Here is a 24,803-nt window from a genome sequence, read left to right as displayed (position 1 = left end):
CCTGGAGAGCAGGGCACATCAGCCTGTTTCCCGGGCTCCTCACTCTGCTCCCCAGGGTGGTGCTGTGCTGGGGGAACAGCTGGCTCCAAGGCTCCCCTAAAGTGTGCCAGACCTGAAGCATTGAATCCCCTCCATCTAATACGCACACTAACACACACATGCACGCACGCACACGTGCGCACACACACACACACACACACACACACACACACACACACACACTACAGTTCTCGGGCTGTACCCCAACACACACGAATAAACACACTGGCAGAACACAGCCGCCCACCACCCTGGGTACCACGGACAAATGCCCCAGCGTCAGGCTTCATCGCAGGCCTCCCCAGCACCCCCGGCTGGGCCATCTCCACCCCCTCCACAGACCCAGCTCTTCTTTCCAGCCTTCCAATTTCCAGAAGACTGGATTCCTCAGCTCCAGGTGGCGGGGCCGGGTGTCCAGCTGCATGCCTGGGGGTCTGGAAGCGAGGCGATCCGGGAGGCCACCTGCTGGGCCAGGGCACCAGAAAGCCACACGGCGATCACACTAGCAGCCCCAGGGCAAGCATGCCAGCTCCCCTCAGGTCAGGCCCACCACCCCAGAATGGTCGCCAACCTCGGGCCCAGCTGAATGCTGTGCTCCCCACCACTGGGCCGAGAAAATGTAGAGGGAGAGGAGAGGAGGCAGACAGCCATTCTGCTAGAGCCATCTCCCCATTATCCATGGACCAGGAGAAGGAGGGTCTGGGAAAGCGCCAGATATTGCCACAGGAAGTCAACTGTCCCCAGCACTCTCTAAGCCTTCTCCTGGACAGGCTCAAGGTCACGGCGGGGGGCAAGCCTGAGCATCGTCTCCTCCCTGACCCTGCCTCTGGGCTCGAGGAGAGGGAGAGAGCAAAGTGAGAAATTTCCCAGGGCTAACAGCCTATGGCCTGTATGTCCAGAAGACCGGGGGCAGATGCAGGAGATTACATCACCCTCAAATAGATCAATGTGACCCTTGATGAGGACCCTACCATGTTGGGGCTCATCAAGCCACCTTGCAAAAAAACACACAGCAGGGCTGTGATCCCTCCATTTTTCACATTGGGAAACTGAGCTCTGGGTAATGAAGAGACTTTTCCAGGGTCACAGAGGTGGTCACAGGCAAAGCCAGGACCACACCCAGGACTCCTGACGCTCAACATGGGTCAGAGATTCATGATGGGGTCACAGGAGGTACTCTGTCCCCAGGGAGTGCTGAACTCCAGAGTGGACAGAGCAGCAGGAGCTGGGGCACCATTCTTTGTCTTGTGCCCAGTGGTCCATGCAAAGCACAGCCTGGCTCCTGCTTGAGGCCCTGGCCTGGCAGCCCAGACGGTCTGGCCACGGCGGCCAGAGAGCCAGGCTGTCCCGAGCCCTCAATAAGCACCCTCATTGCAAAGGCCTGCATGTCCCTAGGGAGCCTAAAAGTTAGGCTAGTTACCCCAGACCCTGCTCCCCGCAGGTGAGGCCAAGGTTAGAAGCATCAGGTGTGTGTCCATGCAGAAGTGGGAGCACTCGCTCATGCAGAATGAGGGAGAGAGGGCGTGGGGAGAGGGAGGAGGGAGAAGTGAGCAAGGAGAGGAAAGGGGCACAGTGAGAAAAGAACGGGAGTGGGGGGCAAAGAGAATACAAAAGAGATGGGAAAAGAGGACAGAAGAAGAAAAATGAGAGGGAGATGGAAAAACGAGAAAAGGGTCGAAAGTTTGCAAGGAACGGCATAGGAAGGAGGGGAAGAGAGAGAAAATGAGGGCTCAGGCGAGGGCCAAGGAGATGTAAAGGGGAAACGGGGAGAACAGGAACCAACTAGAGAGGGAGGAAGATCGGAGCCGGTGGAGAGGATGCCGGGAGCTGACGCTTTGCCCAATGCTCTGCAGTCTGGCATTGTACGCTGCCCGCCCCACCCAGGGGAGCCGGCAGGGAGCAGAGGCGAGCAGGAAAGGAAGGGATGACACCAGGCAAGGAAGGCACCACGCCCGTGGCACACGGGGCAGATGGACATGGGACACACGAAGAACGAAAGGGACAAGGCAGTAAACGAGACGAAAGAAAACAAAAACAAAGAGAAAATCGAGATTAGTTGGTGTTCTGAGTCCGGGATCTGGCCACACGCCGGAGGGAGGCGGGGAGGGTGTCAGACAAGAGGAGGAGGCAGATCCAGGGTCTTGCTTCTCCTAAGGGTCAGTGGACCTCCTGCTGTCTAGCAGGACCCCACGTCCCTCTGATTTCTAACCCCATCATGGAGCAAGAAGGTGCCGGCCTGGGGCCAGATGTCAATCTGTCACCCTGGGCATCGTCCGTCCTTCAGTGAGCATGGCCCCATCCCAGGTCCTCTCTCCTCTCATGGCCACCTGTCTCTTTCTGAATTCAGCTGTGACCCTGCCAGTGTGAGCCCAGGGTCATACTCCCGAGCATCCAAGCATCCCTCGGCCCTGTGTTCCTCCATCACACCTACTTTAATAATCCTCTTCTGTGAAAGCCACTCGCGATTTTCTACTCCTGCCGAAAGGTCCTTGAAACGAGCCTGTGCGGATGCACTACAAGGACCTGCCATGTCATCCTTTTATTCACCTTAGCTGACTCTCAGGTAACCTTCACACACAGGGGCCTCCCAGTGGCCAATATCACTCCGTCCTGGGTTCCAGGGAATGACGACCTTTCAGCTTTCCTCTACTTCGCAAGCTGCTCCATACCAGTCTCCAAGCACTGAATGTGTGAGGTTCCAAGACTCACCCCTGGGACCTTTCCTCTACCCTTTGTGCTCATCCCCTAGGTGACAGCATGCAGTGGTATGCTTTACGTGACATCCACATACCGACAACCCCACATTTCTAAGCTCTAACGTCTCCCCCTGAAATTCCTGACTCGTACATACCACCATCTTGGATGTTTCGTGGGCAGCTCACATCCAATCGCACTTCTGGTATCTCCTCTAAGACTGCCCTTCCCACACCTATACCCATCTCGATAAAGAGCGACTCCATCTTTTGGTCGTTCGACTTTTCTTTCTCTCACATCTCATGTCTAATCTATCTATAAGTCTTCATGGCTCCACCTCCAAAATAAGCCTACAATCGGCACTTCTCACCGTCACCACAGATACCATGCTGATCAATATCGGCAGCCTCCTTCCATCCAGGCCACACTGATCCTGTTAGATGAAGTCGCTCCTTTGCCCAAATCCTTCCTAAGGCCTCTCATACCACGCTGAGTAAAAGGCCCGTGTAAGCTGCCCCCCATTCCCATCACCTATCTGACTTAGTGTCCCACAATACTCCCCAGGTTCAGCGTACTCTTGCCTCAGGGCCTTTGCACTTGCTGGTCTACCTGGCACATTCTCTCACCACCCAGAGAAGCCTTCCCTGACCATCCTGTATAAAGTACAATCATCCACCCACCCTCTTCCCCTCACTGGCACTTCTTCACTATTTTATTTCATCTCTATGGCATTTATCATCCGTCTGATACATTATGTATGTATTTCCTTATTTTTTTATTGTCTCTACCTCCACCATGATGGCAAAGATTTTTACCTCTTTTGTTTACCATCATCCTTTCTAGAGCATAGATTAGCATGTAGCAGAGACTAGCATCTCATGTTGAATAAAAAATTGAATGGGGCTTTATCTCATCTCCTATTTCCATGAAGAAATGTAAAAATTGGGTTCTCAATACAAGCTCTCAGAGCCTGACACCAGTATCTCCCTATATCTGTATCCATCCTTTATTATTTCTTGAAGAGGTATCGCACCTCCGGGTTGAGCCTAAATCATCCACCCAGCCTTCTAAGCCCTTCTTACATTCTTAGAGATCTTATTTCATCAATTTTTTCTCTCTTATCTTTTTTTCTCCCTCTCCTCTCTGTATTCATATTCAACCAATCTCTCTCTCTCTCTCTCTCCGCCCTCCAAAAAAATTCTAATGGTCCTTATATTTACCAAAAAAAAAAAAAAATTCTTAAATCTTGCTACCTCTTTAGTTCCCATCTTGTCTCCTTTTATCACGAAACCACTCAAAAGAGTAGTCGACATGCTGTCTGCACTCCCTCTCCACTCACTCCTCAGTCCCTCGGCCTGGCTTCTGTCACCAGCACTCTACGGAAAATATGCCTTTGAAACTCACTGGGGCCACTTAATTGGCAAGCCCAACGCATTTTTCTCAATCCTCTTGATCATCTCTCCACAGCGACATTACTAAACCCCCACTCTTCCCGCCCCCCGCCCCCACCACCAGAAACCTTTGAACATCCTGGCTTCTGTGATGACCCACGGTCCTGGCCTCCTCTCGCTGCCCTGAGCATTCACTCTCAGTCCCCTGCACAGCCTCCATTCCCCTCATGGCTATTTCCCTTAAGCTGTTTTCTCCCACACCCTCTGACGTAGAGATCTTGTCCATGCCCAAAGCGTTAAACTTCGCCTTTACGAAGAGGGCTCCAAAATCTATAGCTCTCTTCACTCTTTCAAGCTCCAATTCTGCATGTTCAACTGCCTCCCATACATGGAAGCCCCATCATCACCTCAAGCTCAACATATCTAACCCTGGGTCTTCATCGTACACCAAACTTGCCCTTCCTTCTAAGACCCAGAATGGAAAAAACATTCTCTTGCTGTTCATGGAGCCTCAGAATCATTTTTGATGTCTCCCTCTCCCTCAACCACCGCATCCAATCAATTTGCAAACACCTACGACTTCCACAGCATCCCTCTCTTCTTTCTCATTCCCATGGTCAGCACCCTAATCCAGTCCCCATTACCTGGGCTATCTAATAAGTTCCTATATCTCCTGACTCAAAATCACTCCCATTTTGCATTCTTCCTGCCCGGACTCACCAGGTATACATATCTTCCTAAACTATAGCTCTGATCATGGCATATTCTCCAGACTAAAATGAAGTAATGGCTTCCTACATTGCTGCTAGGCAATATTCGAACTCCTTAGTCTGGTATTTAAGACCAAACAGAGGCAGGTCCTGGGCTATCTTTCTTAACTAATCTTATACTGCCTGTATGCTCTCAATCTACTCTATTCTTCAAACATTTCCCATGCTTTACTGTCTACACTATGAACCCTTTCTCTCCAATGACCCCATTCACTTTCAAACTCCTACTCACTGTCCAACGCTCTGTGGGTTTTAAACCCACACTCAACACAGAACCTCTCCAATCTCTTAACTGATAGTGATATCTCCTTTTTCCCCCACTCCCGGAGAACTTTCTCCATACCTCCCTTATTATGAAAGACTTCATTTTCAAGTTCCAATTCTTTTCTTCCTTTAATAAACTCTACATTCCTTAAGGATAACATCCACATCTTATTTCCAACATGCCCTGAAGTCTCCACCTCTAGAGACATCTGAGATCAGTCCAGTCACAGAATCGAGATCATAAGATAACTTGATTGGACTCACCAACTCTGACTCTTATTTCTTCTTCTCGTCTTATTGCACTGGCTAGGATATCTAAGACCATGTTAAATGATAGTGGTGATAACAAGTATTCTTATTTTGTCCCTAGCTGTAATGGGAATGTTCCTAATGTTTCACGAGAAAGTGTGATGCATGCTACAGGCTTCTGATATCTACCTTCTATCAAGTCAAGAAAACTACCCCTACATTCTCTGTGATCTAAGCTTAAATAAAATATAAAGAGTGGTTGATCAAAGTGGAATCAACCAGGGACATAGTACTGTGGTATGGGGAACAGCCAAGGAGAATAAGGCAGACTCGAGGGAGAAAAGCCAGGAGAAACCAGATCAAGTTCATGGCCATGAAGAGGTTCTCTCTCAGATCTGAGCTTCCTGGGTTACTCGTGTTAAAGCTTATGTTCCAGTTTCTTGATAAGAAGGTAGAATGCTGGAAGTCTATCCTCCCTGGCTCTTAGATTATTCTCTATATTGATCCTACCTATGTGTCTTTATCTATACAAGCATTGCAGACACCCTGAAGGGCTACTGAAACTGTGCGAGCAGGACTTGCTGACATAAGAAATACTGTTCATGACAAGGCATGGACCAAAGAGGCCCTTTTATAGCCCTGGAAACCAAATATAACTGTCCCTTCCTTCTCTACATCTCATCCCTTCTCCTGACTGAGTCACACTCACAGTTGGTGGAGGATATGGGAGCAGAGATGTGCCAACAATTTCGCCCCCTTCCTATGACTTCTTGGCAGCCAAAGACTGAGCAGCTATAGGATACGGAGGTTGATAGCCAAGACCACGGAAGCTAGTAGGAGAGAAAAGGCTAAAGGGAGATGCACTCTAAGATGGACATCCTTCCTAGACCATTAAGGTATGGCTTCCTCTTGAGCAAGCTCCAGGAGAGCTATACAGAAGGGTTTTGGTAAGGGGTGGAAATTCATCTATTTCCCCCAGAGAAAAGCCCCCTGGATCCTGCCCATCATTAGGCTAGAGTGTCGCTATGTCTCAGGCTACATACCAACTCTGTAAAATACCAAGAGGGCCTCATTTCTCTCCCTTCAACAAAACCAGGAGGAAAAGCATCTCTGCTGATAAAGAAGCCGGGGAGTCCTTATCTCAGGGGCCTAGACATGGGAGGAAGCAGAAGACAACAGCCCCATCTGGACCACCCCATGGAGACTTTCTTTCCCTTCTAGGGTTACAGAGTACTCATCCTACATTTTGACTCTTGTGGAGAAGCAATGATGTGCTGTTAGACCAGCTCTCCAGGGGGAAGTGAAGCCCTGACTGCCAGCTTCCGTGATGTAAATACTTCCATTACGGCCCATTTCGAGTTACCAAGAGTTGCGCTGGGGACTGCACTCTGCTCTGAAGGACAGGAGCAGGTTGTCCATGCCCCCACACCCAGGTCCTGGGCCCAGCCCGATAGCCAGCTGGTCTACTCGCCGCTACTTCCCCAAACCCACCGTCCATCCCCAGGGAGGGTGTCTCCCTCCCTGCATGCAGCTGGCATAGTGACTCAGCTTCCCCTAAAATTAAGGAAAGGGGTGGAGGGCAGAGTCAGCTGCCCAGACTCTTTTCCTCCCTGGGCTTCCACTAACCCATCAGCTGAGGAACTTGGCACAAGGCTCCCCCAGCACCAGCCTCTGGTTCACCCCTGCCTGGGCTTTACGTTCATGACAAAACCAACCCATAGGACTCCCCACCCAGTTTGGCTGCACCCATGGAATGGTCATAGGCTTAGGTCAGCGGGAAGGAAGGGAGCCCTTCCTGTCCCTCCCAACATGGCCCCGGACACTCTTTCATTTCTTGCCTTTATCTCCCTGGTAAGTTCTTCTGGTTGCTCCATTCTCTCTCCTTTCTCCAGAAAGATAAGTATATTCATGTTATGATAGAAAATGGAGCTTTGTTTTTCAGTGCCTGCTTCCCATACAAAGCTGCCTAAAGCAAGGGCCAACAGGACAGCTGGACAAGAAGGGGGACCTTGGCCTCCCCTGAAACAGAGAAATACTCTGGAAGGATCCACCAGGGCTGACCACTCGGAAAGAGCCTGAGAGCTTCTGGACACCATCCCGGGCTTCGGGCTTCATTATGCCTCTGGGAGGGCCCAGGAGGGAATTCAAGTCTGTAGAGACCTCCCTCCAGCCTTTTCCATGCCTTCCCCAAGAAACTGAAGTCTGAGGACAGAGAGAACTGCAAGCGGTTGCAGAGAGCATCTCTCTGCCCAGAAAATCTGTACTCCAGCCCCAAAGTCACCACCTATAGGAAGCTTTCCCTGATTGCCTTAGGTGGTAAGCCTTAATTTCCTCAGGCTCTGGGGCTGTGGTCCCCATCTCTGTTGTAGCACACATTTTACTCTATTAGAATTATCTGTGTATCTGTCCCCTCATTGGACTATAAGCTCCTTGAGGACAGGAACTAAAATGCATTGACCTATCAATCTCAATGCCTGCCTTGGAGCCTAACAGACAATGAACGCGGGAAGGGATGGCTAGTGTGTGGGCTCCTGACAGCCTCTTCTCTAGGCCGAAGCAGCATCTGTTGAGGGATGATGGCCGTGCCTGCCCCTCCCCACAGCATGATGAACAAGGACCAAAGAGGGACGGTGTGGAGGGCGTAAGGAGGGGATCCTCAGCACTGAAGCTCTTACCTGCTACCCGGTGGGCCACTAGCCCCTCCAAGTTCAAGGGTTCCTCCTCCGGAGTTCGGGATGGATCTGAAGTCGCTTCCTTTGGTGAGAGCTGAGGCTGAGCGGTGAGGCCAGGGAGAGACGCCGGAGGCTGCTGAGGCCCTGAAGGGCTGTGGGTGGTTGGAAGGAAGGCGGAGGACGAGGAGGAGGAGGCTGGGCTCTTTGGACGGTAGCTCTGGTTGGGCCCAGCCGGACATGGCTGATAATCATAAGGTGAGTAAGGCCTGCCAGGAGGGACGGACTCCAGAGAGGCCCGTGGAGCTGGCTCAGGGGTTCCCAAGGAATGCCCACTGGGGATGTAGCCAGATCTGGACTGGGTCAGCGGATGGGACTGGCAGGAGGAGCCAGAGAAGGGCTGGGAAGAGAGCGGGGAGGCCCCTGGCCAGGCCCCTGGGACACTCTGGGACTTGTGCAGGGGGGCGGCAGCCGCAGCTGGCTCCAGGTCCAGCATCAGCATGTTGAGGGTTTCGATAGACTGCTCGATCTCCTGCTGGGAGGCTGCCCGTGGGAACTCAGGGAGGCCAGGCACGGGGGTCTCTGCCAACGGTTGGGGACTAGGCCTACCGAGCCCCAGACTCTCCAAGTGGGCTCTTTCCTGCTGGCGAGGAGGAGGGCGAGGCTCCTGCTGCTGCTGCTGCTGCTGCTGCCAGGAACTGAGGCCCCTCTGCACAGCCTCCCGGCTGCTTCCCCCGCGGGCTGGAGCTGGGGGCAGCTGGGGCTCAGCGTCCGGGAAGGACTGAGAGCGGAACATACCGCTGGGGTCATGGCTGTAGTGGGAGGTGGTCACTGACTGTGGCCAGGCTGGGTGGGAGCCCTCCCGTTGGTAGCCAGTTAAACCCTCCTGTGTAGAGTGGGAGGGCCGCATGGGGGCCGTGTGGCCAGCGTGGGCAGGCCCTGCCCGGCTGGCAGACTCGTAGGGGTAGCCTCCGCCATTGACCATAGGTTCCATGGGGTAGGGCTTGTCTAGACCGTTGGTAAGTGGGGACAGGGCCTCTGGGTAGCCCCCCTCACTGGTGTTGGTGATCCCATCCACGGAGGACAGAGTGCCCATGCTGCCCACGCTGTGCCCATCCTGGTTGGGCAGCTCATCGTCAAGGATGTCTGTCTCCCGCTCAGATGCCAAGGCCCCACCGTTGACGTGAACCTGGGCTGGGACAACGTGGCGGCCAGAGGAGGACACAGCAGGGCCCCCCGCAGGGCGGGACCGGAGTTGCTGGGTGTGGTACATGATGCCTGGCTTCTCTCGCTCTAAGCCGAAGCCGCTGAGCAGGCGGTCCAGCTCACGCTTCTCCTCGGGACTCAGGGCAGCAGCGGCACTGGAGGGGCCGGGGGCAGGCTCATCGGTCTTGTCTGTCTTGGTGGAAGCCGTGGAGTTGCCCGAGTCACTGCTCACGGAGAGGGTGTGTTCCACGTGGTTGGGGGTGGCTGACAGGGCAGGACGTGTAGCATTGACGGCCCCTGAGCTGCCGTGCAACGAGTCCTTCTTCTTCACCTTGGCATACAGGCTCCCGTCCAGCGGCCCCTGGGTGTGTCCCACAACCTCTGCGGGAGAAAGAGCAACAGAGAGCAGATGTCAGTGGGAGGCAAGGACATCTTCCAGTCTCCCAAGGAAAGCAGAAAGAGATTCCATTCCCTAGATCCTCCTCTCAGCACCCTGAAATCGAGCCGAGGTGGCAAAAAGATGAAAAGTCAAAAGGACCCCTACCCTAGGCTTTTGGCCAGAGCCCATCCCAACATCTAGCTCCAGGACCAGGCAGCAGAGCTGAAGATTGGGCAGGGGTTCCTGGGGGTCAAGACGCCCCAGGCCAACACCCGCCTCTGACATTTCACTAACTTCCCAAGGGCCTGGAAGTACTGGGCTCAGCAAAGTGAGGAGGCCCCGTGTCAAATGGGACATACTTTTGCTATGAATGCTGGGACCCCGGGGAGTTCTGGAAAGGGGGTCCAAGAAACAAGGGGAAGCATCTTAGGGATCAAGAACAAAAAGCAGAAGTTTTCATCAGGGAGAGAGGTGTTCCCTGTGTCACTGTGTCTACAGCTGGCTCTGGGAGCCTCGTGAGCAATACTTTCTCTGAAAGGAAAAAGTGAGTGCTGAGTGGCTCAAGGCCAAAGGGCTGACTCAGGAACGAAGAACTTCCCCACCCAGAGGAACTCAGTGATTTCACACCCTGTACAGTCAGCAGCCCAGCCCTGGCCTGACACACACACACACACACACACACACACACACGCACACACACAGAACACTCAACACAAAGATGTCCAGAGACACACAGAGTCACCCAACAAATAATCGCCCAAATCAAACACCTAGAATTTACACGAATCAAATGCTCCAGTATACCCAAGATGAAGAAGGACTCTTGCACAAGCGTACCAGATAGCATGGCATGGATACAAATACACAAATATAACAACAACAACAACAGCAACAACAATAATAATAGCTAACATGCAGCAAATACCTACATGCACCAAACACTTGGCCACGCAATTTACACATACATTCTTTCCACGAGTCGGGGAATGTTATGCCTATTTTAAACATGGAGAAACTGAGGTGCAGAGAGTATTGAAACCATTTAGTTGCAGATAGTACCTGATAAAGCTAGAGCTTAAAATCTGAACTAATTTAAGACTTAATTAAAATAAAACTCAATTAGAATTAAAACTAATTTAAAATTAGAACTTCAAAGAGCACATGATTTTTATTTTCCGACACCGACTCTAATACCTCACACAGACATACGTACACACACAGTAAAATGAACACATGAAAGGCAGCGATACCCTGAAATAAATACTTAAATTTGAAGCCACAAACATTTCAGAAACTAGGAACTCCTACCATGCCCGAGGACCAGCCCTCAGGCCAGAAGTGGCAGCCTCTAAAAATAAACACTCATACAGAAGCCCACGGCCAAAAGCAAGTGATCAGACAACCACAAAACAGGAACATCCTGATCGGCGCACACACACACACAAACCACAGGCCAAGCAAATGACGTCACTGAGTGAGTGCGAGCAGAGATGCCCGACAGGGCACATTGTCCACATACATACCCGGGGGCTGGATGCTCTGCCAAGTCACTTCATTCTCCAGAACTCTCTCTCTGCCCCTCCCCCCAAGTTTTCCCTGGAGCTTTCAGACCTCAGCCAGCAGCAGAACCTAAGTGACACTGGGCCAGTAATTGTTAAAGGAGCCTAGAGCTCACAGGGATGGGGCTGGTCCTTGTGCCACCTGAAGGCTGCTAACAGGCAGCTGCTGGCATGGCTGCGTCTCCCAACCCGCCGGTCAGCATCCCTAAAGGGTGGACACTGGCAGATGAGAGAGCCTGCCCCTCAAGTCTGTCTCTCCAAAGAACTGAGTGTCTTGCTACACAAAAGAGAACCCCCGCTGGCTATTTCCAGAAGAGAAAAGTATTAGAGACGGAAGCTTCTCATCCACGCAGATATCTGGGAGTGGTCCCATGAAGATGGGCCCCTCGCAGCAATGAGTGGGAGTCTGAGGAGCTATCGTTCCTTCTCACCGGACCTGACAAGCTGCTGGCCCTGGAGAAAGCAGGCCCATTCCCGAGCCCTGGCCACACTCTGCAGCTCACACTGTGAGATGCCAGAGTGTTCCTCCCTGGCTAGGATTCTCCTCCATGCCCTGCACATAAGCCCGCAAATCCGTGCTCACATGGTCTGGGAAGTGCAGAAAGCAGCAAGCAAACTGCGGAGCGCCCCACGGCCTCCCCGTTTACACTCGGACAGAAGGCGATGAGAAGCACTGGGTACAAATCTGAGAGTGCTCTCTCCTTCCGGCAGAAAACAGACCCGCTCCATCACCTCGCTTAGGTTCATAAAAGAAGAGTTTTTTTGGCAAAAGAGATAAGAAAGCATCCCCAAGGCCAAGAGGGAGAATTCACACCGATACCTACCACCTAATATCCTGCCCTTGCTGGCCAGGCCCCACTCTTCATTGATTTTGAAAATGTCAATATTAAACCGATTCCGCCATGTAATTTACCCCAACACGAGCGACTGTTAGGAGCAACAACTTTAGGAGCGATAATTGCCAGGCCACGAAGGCTTAGTAAGAAAACGGAAGACTTGTAAATTGTGTAATTAAATCCTGTTTGCTCAGTAAAACTGCAAATGTCTATTTCTGTCCTCAAAAGGAGGGCCCGGCTGCTCTTGACTACCCAAGTGCTGGCCGCATGCAGGCTGTTTTGTAACTTTCAGTGGCTGTCATCCTTTGCATATCAAGGGGAGAAACCGAGGACACCCAGGCCCATCCCAGGTCTATCCAGCCCCCGTGAGGTCAGGACCTGCGGGCCACGTACCCCCCGCACTTCTCCTTAGAGACGAAGGTAGGTGTCCCCCACCCCCCACACCGGGGCACACACACCCACGCTCCTTCTCCCCATCCACCACAGCCACATTAAGAGCTATTTACCGGGACCACAAGAAGCCGGAACACAAGGTCGGTTTCAATCTATTAAGGCAGGAAGGGCGAAAGAGAGAGGCGGGTAGAGCAAGGAGGAGTGGAACGGAGTGGGGGAGGGAAGGGGGGGACTGAGAAGGCGTGAGGCTCTTAAGCTGAGGGCCGCCAGATCCAGCTCGGAGGTCCAGCAGCCCGCGGGCATGGCCGGCCCAGGTAAAACCATCTCAGGTGAGAGGGAGTTGAACACCGAGTGCGAGGAGGGCAGGGGGTAGAGGGAGGAGCCTGACTGGTTGGGGCCGTGGATACTGGCATGGATGACAATGGAATGGAAGAAGAAACTGCAGGGGAAACATGATCACAGGCAGGCCAGGGTGGCCAGCGCCCAGGCCCCGATCCCGGGCCAGCCGGGACGCCCCGTCTCACGGGCCATCTCCCTGCCCGGTTCGCTGGGGAAGTTGAGAAGTCCACCGTCTCGTCCGCAAAGCCCCACTTGCTCTGTCTGCATACATCTCCTCACTCTTCCCAGCAGCTGCTCCGAGCCCTAGACTCCACCCTTGAGTTCGATCGCACCAAGGGGCCTTTATTCCATGGCGGCCGTAATCCAGATGTGCGAGTCATACTTTTGGAAAGCTCTGAGGAAAATCCCCAGCTGACTTGGATGTGGCCCTGCTCCCCAGGCTCTCTCCAGCGAACTGCAGAGGTGTGCGCGGGGCTGGAAGCACAGAACAGGCCAGGATGCGGGAAAGGAAAGCACATCCGGTCTACACGCTTAAAAAAGAACGGAAGAAATACAGGCAGGATGCTCAGGTGATATGGGTTTAGGGCAGTTGTTTCCTAATTATGATGTTCATAGACTCTCCTCTGGGGATGGTTAAAAATGTAGACCCTGGGGCCCGACCTCCAAAGACTCTCACTCACAGGTCTGGGGCGGGGCCAAGAAGCAGCATGTTAACCAGCATTCCGGGGTTCTGGCGCACATGCAGTGGGTGACGTCTTGAGAAAACCTGATGCAGGTGGCCAGCATTTTGAGCCCTGAAGTTAAGGACCCTTGCTTCTCTTAATAACACTGAGTGGGGAGATTTCGGTCATTTAGATGTCACAACAGACAGCCCAGCCATAAGCATAAAGGCGTCAGCCTGACTACAAGAAAGAAGTCTCCCTTGGCAATGAGACAAGGGGAGACCCCCTCCCTGTCCCACGACAGGTCTGTTTTGAATAGTAGCTGACTTATTAAGGTTTTCGGGATAGGGCCCTTCGTGATAAAAAGTCCTTTGAGTCCACATCCAACAGAATAACAATTCATTACGACGCATTACCCGGAGCAGCGATGACCAGCCATTGTGGAGGAAAATCAATGCAGTGCCAATAGGAAGAGGCACTGTGCCCGCCGCAACAGGCGGTTTGGAGGCAGGCGGGGTCCCTGGCAGGTCGCAAGGGAATCTAGCTCCTTACACGTGGGAATAGGGCACCAAAGGCCATGTGTGTCTGGGAGGTAGGTGAACTTCGACAAGGACTGAAGTGTGGCCAAGAGGCAGCCAGGAGAGCAAGTTCTGGATGTGCTAACCCTTTAGCCACTGACTCTCCCCCAACCTTGGAGGGAGCCAGGCTGGGGCTCGGGCTGGGGCTGTTGAGAAGCAACAGGGGATGGTGATGGGTACCAGGAAGCCACAGGGATGTGCTTCTGGAGAGGAGACAAAGAGGAGGAGCTAACTCCATCTCCCCCGCAATAGCCAGACGGAGCCATTACTCAGAAGAATGGTCTCCGCTCTGATTGCCAACTCAGCTCGCATCGACCACTTAACCATGCAGAGCCTGGCCACACAGAGTGCTGGGATTCGAGAGCTAAGTTCCTTGAACTAGGCCCGGAACATCGTCCTCTCTCCATGTCAAAAGCTCTCATCGCCCAGAGTAAAGCCTTACAACCCTCTGCTAGACATGCCAGACCTTTTATCGCCTGGCCCCTGCTTGCCTTTTGAAGCCATTCCTTCACCATCCTCAATACCCCAAACACCCCGACTCTATATGCTCCTCCCTGCTCTGTGCCTCACACATGCCATGCTTGCTGTTCCCTGTCTTGAAAGGCCCTTTCTCGCCCTGCCCCACAACTCCCAACCTCCCTAGAAAGCCTCTTCTTCCTCCTTCGGGCTTAGTTTGAACTTCTCTGAGAAGACTTCCTTGGCCTAACCCGCTTCCTACAGTCCTCTGGATGCAGATACACCTCTTCCATGTTCCGTCGCCCTTCATGGAGGTCTACGGTAACCCCGATCACCAAATGGACAGTCATTATTACTAACCATGTTTGTCTTCCCCACTAAGCTGAGTGCTCCTTGAGCAAAGGCCTTTGTTTCTCTCTCTCCCTCCCCCCAGTGCCTGATTCCCAGGTGGTACCATTCGCGACGTCATTCGTGTGAGCAGGGCCTCTCGGAGCTTAGGGCACAACCAGCGTGGCGATCCAGGACGGCCCTACAGAGCGCAGCGTCTGCCACACACACGTAGGGTGCTCCGTAAATGCTGCTCACGCCACGTTAAATGGCCCAGAAAGCTTTACACAGTCCTGTCGGTCCCTGAGATGCTTTTAGTCCACTGCCACCCAGAGAAGTGAAAAATCAGGGCTTCGAGGTACACCACAAGCTTCTCCCAAAAGGAAGAGAAAAGAGAGGCACAATGTCATGAGAGAGGGGTATTCTCCAGAGTTGGTAGCACAGGCTGGGCATGGAGGAGGTCCCGATAAACTGGCTGGACCAGAGCCTAACCCCATGGCATCCCCGACAGACGTCCCGAGCCACATGCCGCTCCAGTGGACATTACCTCTCTTAGGCCAAGGACCCCTGGGATAGCTCATGAAAGCCCAATTTCCTAAAAATAAATACACAAACATAAATTTTGCACATAATTTCATGGGGTTGATGGATACCCCAAAGTCCATCTCTGAACCCTGACAGAGAAGGTGCTGCTTCTGGGGAATCCCTCTTTATCACCCAGGACTTCCGTGAAGTATGTCAAGCTGCACCCAACAGAAATGGGAGAACCTTCTAGCTGCAGAAGCCTGAGAAAGCCCCCAGGCCAGAGCGACCCACTGGGTTTTGACTGGCCCGAGGAAGATGAGTGTGAGGAGGGGGTAGGATGGAAGAGGGTCACGGGGAGCCTCAGCCCCATGGCTCGAGTGTGACCTGACATCCTCCTGAGACACCCTGGCAAGGGTGGCAGAGACCTCCTATGGCCCAATCTATGACAGCCCTGGCCCTCCCCTACGCTGACCTCCCACCCCGCAGCCAGCTGGGGGCTGAGGCAGCCCTTTGTTCACAGCAGCTCGTAGAGAGTTCTGGAACTTCTCTAAACGGGAATGAGTTTCCTCAGGGGCTCTGAAGATTAGCAGAATTAAAGGTGGAAGAGAAGTCGAGTCTCTGAAAGGGAACCACACAGAGGTGTCACAGCCCTTAAGGAGCAAAGGAGGCAGGAGACAGGTGCAGCCCAAGGGACTTGGTTCCCACTGGGAGGTGTCCACTGACCCAAGCTGACAAGCGCAGGCCTTGGGCCCTGTGGGAAGACACAGATGGGCCCAGGTTTGGCAAACGGACACCTGTCTTCTGGCTTAAGAGCACTCCGAAGGAACCCCTACATTTTCAGAGAGTAGGAAGAAGAGAACAAGATTCTTCTCAGGGCTGCTGTCCATTTTTTCACAGGTGGCTCTGTCCCCTGTCAAAGTAACTTTGCCAGTGTCACCCCCAAACCTGCATCTGTGGGCCCAGGGAGGGTAGGTGGCAAGTGCCTAACCCGTGGCCACCTCCGCCATTCTGCCAAGGCCAAGAAAGAAAGAGGGAGACATGAGGCCCAATGTCCGAATGGAGCCCAGTCCAGATTTCAGCCTGGGGGCATCGAAGATGGAGAAAGTCAGCAGTGAAATCAAAGTGGAAAACAGAGCCCCTCCCACTGGCACCACCAGGCCCTCAGGGCGACAGAACTAAGATCCGAGAGGGAGCGGGAAGTCAGGCTGAGCCAAGGGAGCCTTTTAAAAGCCATGGGGTTTTTAGAGCTGAAGGTCTCAAGAGGTCAGTTCATCCACTGCCCACCCCTCACGTTACAGGGAGGACAGTGAAGCTCAGCACCCCCACCCAAGGTCACCCAGCACAGAGGTGCAAACAGACTAGTCTTCTTGCCTCCAAGTTCAGTGACTTCCCATTAATGGCTTTCAAGGTGGCCGCGAGAGTCTGGGGGGCAGGACACTCTCCAGCTGTGGCTACAGACCAAGAACCTCACAACATAATATATGGGGCTTCAGTCAAGTGACGATGACGGATGTGTCCCCAGGCCCTCCTCAGGAAAGACCCGCAGTATTTTACACGGATACCATCTTACTTGACTTTCTCCTGCGAGAGGGAGTAGGGGCAGAAAACCTGATCATGACCTTTATTTCGGACCCAAGGGACCAAGGCCTGGAGGGTGAATGACATGCCCAAGTCACACGACAGCCCGCGACCTTGCAGAGCCAGCCGGCCTCCTGGCCCTCAGCTCCTCCGGGCACTATAACCAGAGCCCGACACTCCCCCTCCCCGCCTCGGCCTATCCGGGCACCAGATATCACAGACACACTCGGGTCGGTAAAAATAGCTCCGAGCCCACAACAACCAAAGTCCTTCTCTCTGCCAGGCCGAGGCACCCGCCTGGACACTCAGAAATCCCTGGCCAGGGGACGGCCGAGCAGCCAAGAGTAGTGCCAAAGTTGGGAGGAAGCCATCAATGGGGCCGCAGGAGGCCAGTGGGGGGATTGTCCGCGGGTGGTGGCACAAAGCTCAGCCCCACAAGCGGGAGATTGTCCTGAATAAACACCTCGCTGCGAGTGTTTCAGGGGTATCCTTGCCTTTCCCAGGGTCCCTCTGCCACCCCATTCTCATCTACCATGAACCATTATCCCCAAAGAATGAGGCCGACTCAGATGCACTGCCCCCCACCAACTCGGCCGCCCCTCAGACCTGAGTTGGCAGCGTTAACACATCCCAGGGCAGCAGGTCCCGGCCAGGGGTGACCAGGTCTGCTACTGCTACATCAGCCTCCAAAGGCAGGGCGGAGGGTCACAGCCTCCGCACAGCCCGCAAGCCCTTCCCAGGTCCGAGGCAAATCCAGGATTCGGAGTACAGAGGCCCCCGACCATCCTCTCCCCAGATCCAGCAGAGAGCCGCACAGGACACCCACAAGCGAAAAACGGCTGCCCACTTACCCTCTGCACAGTGAGGGAGGAAGGGGAGGGAAAAGAACCGCTCTGATTTGATCTCTGCTCCTTGTGCCTCAAGTTTCAAATAATTCCTACATGGCTGCAGCTCCCAGCGCTGTCTGCGTCCTACTCAGGCTCACTGGGACCGGCAGGGGTGGGAGGAGCAACGCCGCCTGCCCGCCCGCCCCGCCGCCAGCCCGTGTACACACACACCACTCCCTCTCTCCCTCGCTCCTCTCTCTCCTCTCCCTCTCTCCCTCCGCCCCCTTCCCAGCTCTGCCTCACTCTGGCTTGTAGGAAGCCAGTGGGATAAAACTCTGTCTGTAATTTCAGCCAGCTGGGTCCCCAGGGCTTCACTTATCATCCTGTAGCTATGCAGCTCTTGAATGACATCACAGTGGCTTCTCGAGCCCTCCACACCGAGTTCGGAGTGCGGATCGGCTGGCTCGGCTCCAGCCCCAGCCCCAGCCCCAGCCCCAGCCCCAGCCCCAGCCCAGTTCCAGGCCCAGCTCAATCCTCACCCCGCGACAGCTCCAGCCCCGCAGAGTCTCAGAACAGTCCCACCCCCCAGAACGGCCCCAGCCCAGACCCGGACCCAGACCCAGACCCAGACCCAGACCCAGACCCGTCGCAGCCGCAGTACCCAGGTGAGAAGAGGGAAGATAGAACCTGGGAGCCCAGAGGCAGGGATGCAGGGGAGAAAGAGGCAAGGGCGAGAGCTCCTAGGAGGGCATTGCGATTTATTTCCCCAAATTTTTCCACATTTTTTTTTTTCGTTCTCAGCAAATGAAAGGCAGAACAGATGACAACGATTTTCCAGCTGCTGAACAATAAGGTGGAAATCTTTTTTCCTCCCTCTCCTTCTCCTCCCCCTCCACGGGGCAGAGTCTAGAAGCCAGGACACTTCCTTGGTTTATTAAGTGGGGGGGACCCCACGAGGCCCTGTACTTCCCAGAGGTGGCCCTGGGGCCTAAGCAGAGGGGCCAGAATGTCACCCGGGTGGGCCTCAGGAGCGGGGACAAGAGCTCCAAAGTGATATTCTCAGTGGAAGGCTTTGGATCCGGCCCAGCAACCTGGATGGTTTTCGAGGCCTGATTTTGGGAAGGCCAGTGGGCATCCGGCCCAGGATATTGATCTGCCAGGCCATCTGAGATGCTTCCAATTGATTGGCTATTGGTTTTCAGTTTGTTCCCATCTGAAAATCATGAATGGCAGAGAGAATAACCTCTCAGGGTGTCAGCAATGTCCACCTTCACTCCCAACCACACGGGTCTGAAGCAGTCCACTCAGCCAAAAACCACACGAGCTGGCGAGCCCTGAAAAGTGCCAGAAGTCCCTAACTGACAGCTGGACACCAAATCCCAATTCTTATTTGCATGCTCTTGGTGACTTATTTGCACATCGACTGAATGTCCCAGGCCAACTCCCAGAGCTGGTAGGAGATGGGTTTGCAGCCAGGCCAGGAGGGCTTCCCATACCAGGCCCGACACCTGGTGTCTCCTTGCCAGGGCCCCAGTTAGTTGGTAACCTCGAAGTGCCTCTGCGGCCGGCCCACCCTGGTGCCCAGCTGAGGCCCTTGCATACTGTCAGTACCACTTATTTTGGGGAGTGCATAAGGAAGATAAGAGGAAGAACAAAAATGGGACTCAGTGACCTGTAGGCTGGCCCCTGCGCTATCGCCACTGATGAGATGGGGAGGTCCCCAGCCCTGTGTCAAAGACCTCACAGAAACCGCAAGAACGGGCAGCAGAGAGAGGGCTTCCACACCTCAGGTTCCAAACTGGGAGCAGGAGGGCTTCCAACTCTCCCAGCGAAGGACTGTTGTAGGAACACAATTTGGACAAACTATTCCAGTCATCTAAGCATCCAATCATTTTAAGCAGAACCACAAGGAGGAGAAAGCTGTCCCAAGGGTCAAGGTGTCAGGTGGGAGAGGAAGGAGCTCAGGGACAGCCCGCTGCCTGCGTGTGGGGTGGACATATCCACACACCGTGGCAGGATCCCCTCCCCGCCTTCCAGCCCAGTGGAGCGGGAAGGAGCCAGGCCAGAAGCTCAGGGCTGTAGGGGCAGGGCAGGCGCTGGGAACCCTTCACATGGCCCCAGCCTTCCAGGGTCTCTGCACGCCCCCTAGAAAGGCAGTGGACAGAGCTAGGCTTGGGAGTGCGTTCCCTGAGGGTAGGGCGGAGCTGGGAGTGGCAAGGAGATTACTCAGGAAGGCAACTGTCAACTCCCAGGCAGATGTCTGAGTTGGACAAGGGTCAGGGGTATACCCACTCGGCCCCTGCCTCTCCCACTCTTACTGCCTCCTGCGGCATGGACACCACCTGTAGCAGTCGTCATTTGGAAAGGATGGAGGGAGAATGAGGAAGAGGCCCAAACTGGCCTGGGGAGCCGGGAAGGAGCACACCAGGATGGGGCAGACACGTTGTAACTCTGTGTCTGCCCTTTAATGCACGTTCTCTCATTCGCTTCCACAACTGCCTTGCAAAGCAGGTATCGGTGTGCCCAGCTTCCTGATAAAGAGACCGAGGCTCGGAGGTCGTGCCTTGCTCGAGATCTCGCTGGCGGTCGGATGCTGACACTCAAGCTCTTTGGGGTTCCCAGTGAGGAAAGAGGAACAGAGGAGGCGATGGAAGGGCAAAGGGCGGGAGCCGGGAGGCTGGGACAGGAAGAAGGTGGAGAGTGACGCTAAAATCACAACGCTGGTTTGGGACAACTGTCCCCATCAAAGTGGTCCTCGGGGATTTGCATGTATTTCTCTTAATGATACTTCCAGGGCTCAAAACATTTCTGGAATCTCACAGGGAACTGCTTGAGAACTGGTCCACGATTCCCACAATGAAGCCATCTCTGCACTTAAGGTGGATCACCATTCTTAACCGAAAACAGGCCCATTAAGTGCCACACGCAAATACTGATTACCAAACCGGCCGTGTAGTTTTATAATTACAGGTCCCATCACTGCCGGAGGAATGTGCAGTGGGCTGGAGGTCGATGTGGCTCTGTGCATGAGGATGGGTGCACACAGAGGGGTCTTTGTGATTCTGCGCATGAGTGGGTGTGAATGTCGATGTGGGTGGCACATCTGGGTGGGTCTCTGTTTCCTTTCCCAAATGGGTCTGTGTGTACAAATACAAGTAGGCTCATGTGGGCATCTCCATAGGGGTCTCCTGGGCAACCATGTGCAAGCTCACACAGGAGCAGTGTGAGCCAGAGTCAGAAGTCCCTGCTGCAGAGGGACAAGATGAAAGTGACCCTACTGACCTACAGAAGCTACAACACCATGGGGTACAGGCCTGGACAGGAGACAGGAGCCAGGGCATAACCCCCAGGCTTCCTTCTATCCTTGGGTCACGTGAAGAGTGCCTGCCTAGTTCTTGAAGGTTCTCAAGCAGTGTGCAGACACATGGGGGCAGGGAGGCAGGAAGGAAGAAGGAAAGATCTGAGAAGCTTTGAGCTTTCATATCAAAATCTGATCTCACTGCCCCTGGAGAAGGAGAAGAACAAACATCAAAGAACACTTTGCCACTAACAGTTTTTTTTTTAAAGCAATCAAAGCAACCAAAGGCGAAAGTCTCCGACAAGCATCGGGGCATCGACTAGCTGTGACTAGATGTAAAGACTTGGTCAGGGATGAGAAAGACCGGCAGAAGCTCCTCGCTCCCACCCACTGACAGCTCTGCAGCCACTTCCCAAAACAAGGGGGCCCCACTGCAGCCTGGACAAACCACCAGGAGGTCAGAGGACAGCCTGGCGGGTCTGCCTTCTGGGGCACAATGCCCCATGTCCCTGAAGGAGAATCTTGTGAGTGCAAATGATGCTTGAGCAGAGAAAAGGGAAGGGCTGGGAAAAGGGAGTTTAAAGTTAAGCTCTGGAGTCTCCTTTGAAAACGCAACCTGCCAGGGCCTTGTCAGGGCCACTAGAAGTGCCTTGTTCTCCCATGACCATGCACTGTGGTCACCCGCCCCATCTGGACAGACGCGTGGGGTAAAAGGATCCTCCTCAACCTCAAGAAAATCCAGCCTAGCCACCAGTTCCCCTTTCTCATATCCCTCAAAGGAGAGACAGTTCTCCTAGGTGTCCAAGTTCCACCCCTCCTGCTGCCGCTGAAACCCATTCTCTCCTACTCTGCTTGCATACCCCGAGCCGGCCACTGCACAACAAACAGACCTAGAGAAAGTGTCATCTGGCAGCAATGGCAGTAGACTGGGAGTCAGGAGCCAGAGTACTAAGGAGTGCTCTTAGATGGGCCTCAGTTTACTCTTCTGTACAATGGGAGAATACAACCGAACAATCTCTGAACTCCTTGGTCATATCTGGATGCCCAAGGATCCAACTCAGAGAAGATGCTCGACCAGGCACCGTCTGGATCCCAGAGCCCTTGGACTCTGTGTGCCTGTCTCTCCTTTCTTGCTTGGCCCTGCCTGGGTGGCTTCAGGCTCCAAACTCATTCGAGGCTATTTCTGTGGCAGCCACAGAGCCCCTGGGGGCTGGGACAGAAACAGTGACTTACAGGAAGTCTGGAAATACAAGCCAGGCTGCAGAGGTTCCGCGGGCCATGCAGAGCATTAAAGAGGTTCATTTATTTTCATCAGTGAAATGCCGAAACCCAATCACTGGAGCGAGCTGCCCCAGCAGACGGCAGCAGGAGCTCCCCACCCAGAGCAGAATTAGCTAGATAGATCGCTGCTGCCTCTCGGGTCTCACCACTGGGGCAGGTGATGGGAGGAGACAGAAGGGGAGGCCAGGGCTGGCTGGCTGGGCCACTGGGGCTGCAGGTCCCTTGGACTGGCTTCTTCCCACCTTGTCGCTGGCCTGCCAGGGTCTCCAGGATACAGGTGCAGCAATGCGCAGAGCTAGGCAGGCAGGCTTTCCATTTTAACTCAGCCCCTTATTCTCAGGGGACATAAACTCCAAGCTGCTGGGTCCACATGCCTACTTGCGTGGGGCAGGGGGTGGGGCAGAAGGGCAGGGAGGCAGGGCTTCTCAGACTCCTGCCCTTTGCGAAGCCATGGCCAGAAATCATGGCATCAGAATCCCAGCCCTACATCTACCTGGCTGTGTAAACCCCTGTAGGTTCCTTAACTTCTCTGTGCCTGTCCCCCTCACCTGAGAAATAGGAATGAGAATACTCAGCTCACAGGAGTCATGAGGGGTAAAGGAAATAATGGGCACCTAACAGCACCTCACGTCTGGGGGTGTATAGAGTATATAGAAAGAGGAGGTAGATTTTCCTCCTAGTCCCCAACCAAATTGCTGGCTGAATATGTCAAATGCAACCCTCATGGAGGCCAATTTGGTACTATCAAACTTATATATGCATATATATTCTTTCGCCCAGCAATTCCGCTTATAGAAATCTGTTCTACAGACAGACTTGCACAAATGAAAATGTCGTATGTGCCTGGTTACTCACTGCAGCATTTTCAAAAACAGCAAAAGGCTGAAAACCACCTAAATGTTCATGTTATTTAAATACAGTTAAATAAAACACAGCACATATGCACAGTGGAATATTATGCAGCTGAAAAAACTGAGAAGGCTCTTTATGTGCCGTTACGGAACGATCTCCACGATACGCCATTATAGGAAAAAGCCCAGGATACAATGACTATCAGACCCTAAGTGATCTGGTCCCCATGACCTTGACCTCATCTCCTATTACAACCTCCACTGTGGTCACACGGGCCCCTTTGCTGCTTCCTGCGCATCTCAGGTGGGCTCTTGCCTCAGGACTTTCGCTCACTGTTCCCTCTGCCTAGGATGCTCTTCCTCAGATATTTGCTTGGCTCAATCCCTCACCTCCTTCAATTCTTTTCTCGTATGTTCCCTCTTCAGTGAGGCCTCAGCTGGCAGCTTTTTAAAAAATTTCAACTCAGTACTCAAACTGCCCCCCGCCCCAATTCCCAATCACCCTTATTCTGCTCTATTTTCCCCAAAGAATACTTCCCCAAAGAATGTCACCTTCTACCATGCTCAGTCGTTTACTTGTTTCTTTTTAAAAATTTGGTCTGCCTTCTCCCACTAGAATATAATCACAAGGGCAAGGACCTTTGTTTGTTCACTGTTACATCCTCAGCCACTAGGAATAGTAACTGACACACAGTAGGCCCTCAGCCGATATTTATTGAATAAAAGTCATCACTGAGGACTGTCCATGTACCAAAAACCACAGATGATTTGTTGTTTCTTTTTCTTCTTCAACAGAGCAGATTTAAGGTTGTGCCTGTAATCACGTCATTCTCACTCTCTTGCATTCTGATATATTTTCTCAGATGAAAGAGAAAGCAGCAGCTTTACAGCTGCTCCAGAAGTCACCATGACCCTCAGCCAGGGAGGCAGGACCTGTGGAGGTGAAACTAAAGAAAGAGCCTGAGAGCTGGGGTGGCTCTCCGCCCCTGTCTAGCTATGCGAGCTCGAAAATCCCCCAACACATGGGAATAGAGCCTGGCATTCGGATGAGGCCAGGGAAAAGGCTCACATGTACGCACCTGGCTCTATATGGCAGGAAGAACAAAGGACTTGCAGCCAGAGGCCCAGGTTCAAAGGCTGGCTCGACAACTGGGATGGTCAAAAGGTGATCCAACTTGCACTCAGGGAAGCATTTTATACAGTGTCACCCAAGGTCAGGTAGTGGCAACAGTAACAGCTAACAGTAATTGATGCCTCACTATGTAACAGTCACAGAGCTCAGCACGCACAGATTACCTCATTGAAGTCTCAGCCCTATTGAAGAGGTACTATCCTTGCCCCCATTTTATAGGTGAGAACACTGAGGCTCAGAAAGGCTAAATGATTTGCCCAAGGTCAACAAGAGGCAAGAGGTAGAGCGAGGGCTCAGTCCCAGGCAGCCTGAGTCCCTAGCCCAGGCTCTCAACCACTACAGTCCTATGCCACCTCCCAAGGACAGGAGTTTTGTCTCTCCTCATGTCCCTCTAAGACACTGTCCTTAAGTTTAATGGAGGCTGCCTGTTACTGAAGGTATGTGAGGTCGGTGACTCAGGCAGGATTTTAGAAGGTCTCTTGCCAGGGAGATGGGCATAG

At 53.3% G+C, this 24,803-nt stretch overlaps 1 protein-coding gene across 14 annotated transcripts in view; it reads right to left on the bottom strand.

Annotated features, from left to right (window-relative positions):
• Positions 1-24,803, bottom strand: part of TNS1 (tensin 1) — a 187,007-nt gene that overhangs the window by 37,215 nt on the left and 124,989 nt on the right. For 10 of the 14 annotated variants that reach the window (XM_016156683.2, XM_016156676.2, XM_016156675.2 and 7 more), the window contains 2 exons: positions 8,083-9,663; positions 1,823-1,906 (listed from right to left, as the gene is read on the bottom strand). In XM_016156683.2, coding sequence (XP_016012169.2) covers positions 1,823-1,906; positions 8,083-9,663 — 1,665 coding nt within the window. The remainder of the gene's footprint in view (positions 1-1,822; positions 1,907-8,082; positions 9,664-24,803) is intronic. The other 4 variants (XM_016156678.2, XM_016156680.2, XM_016156679.2 and 1 more) reach the window with 1 other exon arrangement.

Source organism: Rousettus aegyptiacus, unplaced genomic scaffold (assembly GCF_014176215.1).
Source record: "Rousettus aegyptiacus isolate mRouAeg1 unplaced genomic scaffold, mRouAeg1.p scaffold_m13_p_2, whole genome shotgun sequence".
NCBI lineage: Eukaryota > Metazoa > Chordata > Mammalia > Chiroptera > Pteropodidae > Rousettus > Rousettus aegyptiacus.
This window is presented reverse-complemented; position numbering and strand designations above follow the sequence as displayed.